Raw genomic sequence first — 6,000 nt, 5'->3', positions numbered from 1 at the left:
CCCCCCGCCGTGCCTGGGACAATGTCAGGTACACAGTAAGTGAATGAGTTCTGGGCAGACAGTGAGTTCAGAGTGAGTGAGTATAAGCTCCTTCATTGATGCAGCATATATTGTATTTTTTTTCCCCTCTTTGGGTAGAAAGATAGACACCAAGGAAGAGATGAGAGGATAGGATTGCTTCATCCAGAACTCAAAGAATTGACCTAACTATGCTTAGAAGTTGCTTCCTCAGCAATTCTGTCCTTCCCTCCAGGGAACATCCTGTTACTGAAAGTTCCTTAAAATATCTTTCAGACTTTGTGTCAGAGGTTTTTTTTTGGTGTGTGTGTGTGTGTGTGTGTGTGTTTAGCCAGCAGAGAACCTAGCAAGAGGAGCATGAGCCACCGTGGCGTTGGGTGAGATGTAATGGAGTAAAGGGAGCCCAGAGGCAGAGGACAGGGCTCAGGGCTGGGGCACTGGGGAGCGTGGGTGGTGGGCGGAGACTGAGAGCTGGATCATGTTTTCCCTGGAAAGCCACAAGGGTTTGGGTATAAAACGTGCAGGGCTATTCCAGTCTGGTGGTTACTGTGCATCCGGACAGAGGACAGGGCCGTGTCTCCTGCGCACGCCCGTTGCTGTGTCCAACCCAGGCTGAGAAATGAGTCTCTTGTTGGGCATCTCGGGCCCAAAGAAGTGTAACTGAATACAGAAAGCAAAGAAGGCTGTGTCTGGCCTGCAGTGCCCACCGAGTTTTGGAGAAAGTTCACTGGTTGGGACCAGCTTCCACGCTCTCTGCTGGCATCTGGTGAGCGTCTGTTGAGAACTGCTATCAATCCGTGATTTGGCTCCTGCTGGGCGGTTCTGAAAGGGGGTGGTGCCTGGTGCCAGGGATTTTGCTACAGATGTTTTTCCTGACTTTGTGTTCACTCTGTAAGGAAACGCAAAGAGGGAAATGGACTTCCCGCTTAACCTGAAGTCATGCCCCGTGATAAGCAGTTTCACTTCCTGCGTGGATAAACCCTGCAGGCCTGAAGGACGGTTGGGGAACATCTCGGTGAAACCCACCACCCTCCTGATTTACGGGAGGGCCAGCTCTTCCCCCATGTGACTTGTGTTTTGTACTCAAGTGTTTACCAAGAGTCTTGGCAACAGTCTTGGTTTCAGCCTGCAGATATCTGTTCAAACACACACACACACACACACACACACACACACACACCCCACCTCCTGTGTCTTCTGATTGAGCCAAAGCTGATGGATCTAAGTATAAGTCAAGTTTTGCAAGTTCACGGAGCCTGGGGATATATGGGCATCTTATTTGAGAGCTTACGACCTGGAAGGTTAAAGTGATACTTCAGCAGGAAATCCAGTGCCACAGGCCGACTGAAATAGTGATTGCAGCCCCGGCCCCAGGCAGTGGCTTGGAGGGGCCAGTGTCTTCATCCTCATCTAGGATGTCTTTCCTAAAATCCAAGCCGGACAAAGTGCCCAAAGTCCAGATGCTGTGACAGCTCTTCTGTCTCACCTCCTGCTTCCCGTCATTCATTGCTCCCTCGTTTTACAAAGGAAGGGCCCCTCCGACTTACCTCGAGTCATTGTGAGGGCCTCGGTTCTCCAAGGCTTTGGTGTAAAGATCACTGTAAAATGCGTCTTAAAAATGATTGAGAACCCACGAGCTCTACCTCTTGATATGTACTGAATTTGAAATTAAAACGGAAAACTTGTAACAAGAATACCCAAGCACATATTCCAGTAGCTAATAGAGCTAACGACCTCACACAGCCTACAGCCCCTGGAAAATTACATCAGACATGAAAGGAGTTTTCCTTTAGAATGTCAGGCCATTATTCAGGGTGGCTGAAATTCCATCCTTTGCAGCCGTTTAAATTAGGAACCGTCTAAGACGCAAACCTCAAAATGTGTGAGAGGCTACATGTGTTTTTCAAAATTCTTTGGGGGAGAATCAAGCAGAAGATACAAAGACCCCAGAGGCAGGGCCGCCACAGGTGCCCTTGTATAGCTGTAGCTGCCAGGTTTCAAGGAAACACTTCCCTCCAGGGCAATAAATATTTCCTAAACCATCACACAAGCCATTGGTGGTTTCATCCCTCACTTGAGAGGAGGTGGCCAGTTGGGAAAAGAGCCTGGTTCCTACGGGAACTGTAGTTTCTTGGCACCTGGAATTGTCGGGAGAATCTAGCCCAGCCATCCATGGAGGAGTTCTCTCCAGTCGGATGGAAATACTCCTCATCTTGGAAAGGTAAAGCCCTGAGAGGTCTGTTCGATTCTGACATAACGTCTTAGAGAGGAAGCGGTCACCACAGGGAGGTGGGACGGAGGCCCCTCGGTCCGCTGGTCAGCAGATCTCGGTCAGCAGGACAGATTCCCATCTGGACGGCGAAGAGCAGAACCAGCAGGGATTTCTCAGCACATGGATCCGCTCAGGAGTAGCCCCAGCACAAAAGGGATCGGATTTCCAATTCTTCCTAGATCTGCTGCCAGACAGGGCCTCCGCCTCTTGGCCGAGCCTCTCTTGGTTCATGCCTGGCAGCGTGGTCCTTTTTGGTTTTTTAAACATTTCACTTCTTTGTTCATGACAAGCTTTGAATTTTATAGTTATCAGATGGAACGGTCCCTACACAAGTAGATAGCTAGAAGAAAGCAAAATAAACTCTTCAGGCAGGAGGCAAATGGTGGTGTATTTTCAGGAATTCTGTTTATCGGACTGTCTTCCTCCGGCTCGTGATGTGGACTCTGCCAGAGACAGACATAGAGAAGTTTCCAGATTAAAGTAGAGGGCATATATGGCTGTGATTTTCTTTAAAAATAACCTTTTTCTTCTTTAGAATAGTTATAGATTTGCAGAAAAATTGTGGAAGGACAGTTGGGGAATTGTACAGAGAATTCCCACCCCCGCTCTCCGCTCCTACTGACATCTTCCCTCAGTGGCACGTTTGCTACAATGAATGAGCCAATACTGACGCCCTGTTACCAACTAAAGCCCGAACTCGGTTCACATTTGCTTTGTTTTTACTTAACCCCTTTGCTGTTCCAGGATTTCATCCGGGATTTAGTTTCCATGTCTCCCTAGGCTCCTCTTGGCTGTGACGGTTTCTCTAACTGTTTTTGTTTTTAATGGCTTTGACAGTTATTTTTAAATGTATTTTTATTGAATTTATTGGGGTGACATTGGTTAATAAAAGTACATAGGATTCAGATGTACAGTTCTGTAATACAGCGTTTGTATATTGGATTGTGTGATCACCGCCCCAATAAGTCTCCTACTGTCACCGTTTACCCCCTTCAACCTCTATACCTCCTCTCACCCCCCTTCCCTCTGGTAATCGCCATTCTCTTGTCTGTGTCTGTGAGGGTTGTTTTTTGTTTTGTTTTGCTTTAATTCCTTGACCTCTTCCACCCAGCCCTCCAGTCCTCCTCCCTTCCCACTGCTGTCAGAATGACCTTGACGGTTCTGAGGAGGACGGGCAGGTTTTTTTGTAGAGTGTCCCACCGTTGGGCCTGGCTGAAGTTTTTTCTCATGAGTAGACTTGGGTTGTCGGTTCTGGGGAGGAAGACTACAGAGGGGAAGTGCCATTTGCAGCACATCACACCGAGGATGCATTCTGCCAGCGGGATGGACTGCTGGTGTTGACCTTGATCATCTGGGTGAGCCAGCGTTTGCCTGTGTCTCCACGCTAAAGCTTTCCTTTTGTTTTTCTTTCCACACTATCCTCTTTGGAAGGAGGTCGCCGTGCGCAGCCCGCGCTTACTAGTAAGTAGGGTGAGTGATGATCTCTCCTGAGGGCAGAGGACCCACGTTCATTACTGGGGAGGTTTGTCTGGTCTCCCCCTTTTATTTAATTATTTATTATATCCGTATAGACGCCTGGACATTTGTTTTATACTTTGCATTACAATCCAATGGCACTTCACTTGTTTTCTTGCTCCAATTGTTCCAGTTGTGGCTGTTGGGAGTGCTTTCAGTTGCTCCCATGTCTCTGCGGTACCCCCATCTGTGTGTGTGTGTGTGTGTGCATGTGCTGTGTGTGTGTTATATTTTGTCCCAGGCTCATCTGACATGTTCCTTGCCCCACTTGAGAATCAGCCATTTTTCCAAGGAGCCCATGTTCCTTTATTGGAAAATGGAATTAAGGTTGCCTCTCTTTCTTTCTACTTGAAATTAATGAATCAGAAGTCTTCACACCTCGGAAATGGTAAAATTCTTTTTTATTGAGCACTGTTATCTTTGTGTAGGAACAATGCCTCGCGGCGGTATAATAATTCCTTATGAGTTGGCCGATTTTTACTAAGGACTCGTTACAGCAGATCGTCTGAAATTTTTTAAACTGGTGTTTACACTGCTGTTTCTGGAATTGTGAGGTGTCCTGGGTGGCTACGCCACAGGGGACTGTCTGGGGAACCTCAGAAACCACTTTGCTTAATATTGGGACCAGCGAGTCCCTCCTCCTCGTAGAAAGCTAAACATTGAAAGCATATGGCTTTGTTACCTAATGTCTCGCCGTCAGGGAAAATGAAAGGATTTGAACGGAGGAGCTGCCTTTCAGGCCCCTTGTTGCTCATGGTACCCAGGGCTTAATCCCAGGTGTGTTTTTATTTTTCCCCCCAAAACACCAGAACATTTTAAAAATTAACTTTGCATTTAAGACTCGAAGCAGTGAACCAAGAAGTAACAGCATGCCCGGACTCCCGTAGGGCTGGTCTCACGCTCTCCTTCCCCTTCAGGTCTGACCGAGACGGCGTTCTTCAGCTGTGAAGCCCACAATGACAAGGGCCTGGCCGTGTCCAAGGGCATTCAGGTCAACATCAAAGGTGAGAAGCAGGGCCAGTCCCTGGGAGGGGTTGGGGGGAGGACATCCGGAGCCCGGGCTTCCCCACTGACTGCCTTTGTGATCTTGGACAAGCCACCCGACCTCTCTGGCTGGTGTTCCCCTCTCTAAAATGGGGATCATTACAGAACCTACCTGGTTTGGAGGCTTAAATGAGATCACACCAGCCAGAGTGCTCACAACAGTGCCTGGCACGTAAGTTTGCTAAACATTTGCCAGTTTAGCTCTGCGGGGTCTGGAAAGAAAATAGCCTGAAATGTTCGCCATGACCATCTTGCCCGTCTCCACTTCCCTCTTCCAGCCTGAACTAGTCCCCATTAGCCCTGAAGAGAGCCTGGGTGGGGGCAGCTGCGGTCCTTGGTCCAGGAATGGGCTCCGTGCCTCCCGGGGCAGCTGGGGTGAAGCAGTCCTCCAGCTGCTGCCCCGAGGCAGGCGAAGAGCAGGCCAGGGTCACTCTCCTCCTGGCCCCGCCTCCTGTCTTTCTCTCCTCACCTCCCATCCCTTTGCTTCCCCTAAGGGGACGTGAGGTAATGGAAGGCCCCGGCTGGTGGAGACATTCCAGTCCAATCCACTGCCTCATCCTCCTTTTTCTGTGGGATCAAAGGCGTTTAAATCTGAAACCGAAAACGGGAGGAAAACCTAAAACCTAGTAACAAAAACGTACATACTGTCTGTTTATCCCTCTTCAAATCACCTTCCTCACCCGCTCTCTCAGAAACTCGGGCAGGTTTGGGGTCTCAGTGTTTGTTCTTAATGAGGGGCCTTTTCAGAAAGTTCACCCCAGGAAAACCCGAGCGCAGCGCGTGTGGGCGCCGAGGGATGGGCAACTTCCTTCCTCCGGCCCGAAGCCCATCATTACCATTTTGCAAAGGACGTGTGGGCAATTTCAAAGATCCACGAGTGGGCATGCATTTATAGAGTCATTGTCATCAGGTATAAGCATCTTAACATTTAAAAATCCATAAAAGGTGAAGTACTTCTTTAGTTTTTGCTTCATAAGACTCTCGGCTAAGATTTAAAGATAAATAAATCCTGTTTCCAAAACTCAGGCTTTTGGCTCTTATTTATTTAAAAATTTATGTGAAACCAAGCCTCCCTTCTTCCAGTCTGTTGTTAACTGTAGCATCCGAGGCCTGATTCTGATGTGGAAAGGCCAGCATTTTAGGGCAGTACT

At 48.5% G+C, this 6,000-nt stretch overlaps 1 protein-coding gene across 1 annotated transcript in view; it reads left to right on the top strand.

Moving 5' to 3' along the window:
* The window catches only part of MERTK (MER proto-oncogene, tyrosine kinase), a 99,062-nt gene that overhangs the window by 47,323 nt on the left and 45,739 nt on the right, over positions 1 to 6,000 (top strand). The window contains exon 5 of the mRNA XM_006105714.3: positions 4,723 to 4,809. Coding sequence (XP_006105776.1) covers positions 4,723 to 4,809 — 87 coding nt within the window. The remainder of the gene's footprint in view (positions 1 to 4,722; positions 4,810 to 6,000) is intronic.

This window comes from Myotis lucifugus, unplaced genomic scaffold (assembly GCF_000147115.1).
Source record: "Myotis lucifugus unplaced genomic scaffold, Myoluc2.0 scaffold_717, whole genome shotgun sequence".
NCBI classification, from domain to species: domain Eukaryota; kingdom Metazoa; phylum Chordata; class Mammalia; order Chiroptera; family Vespertilionidae; genus Myotis; species Myotis lucifugus.
This window is presented reverse-complemented; position numbering and strand designations above follow the sequence as displayed.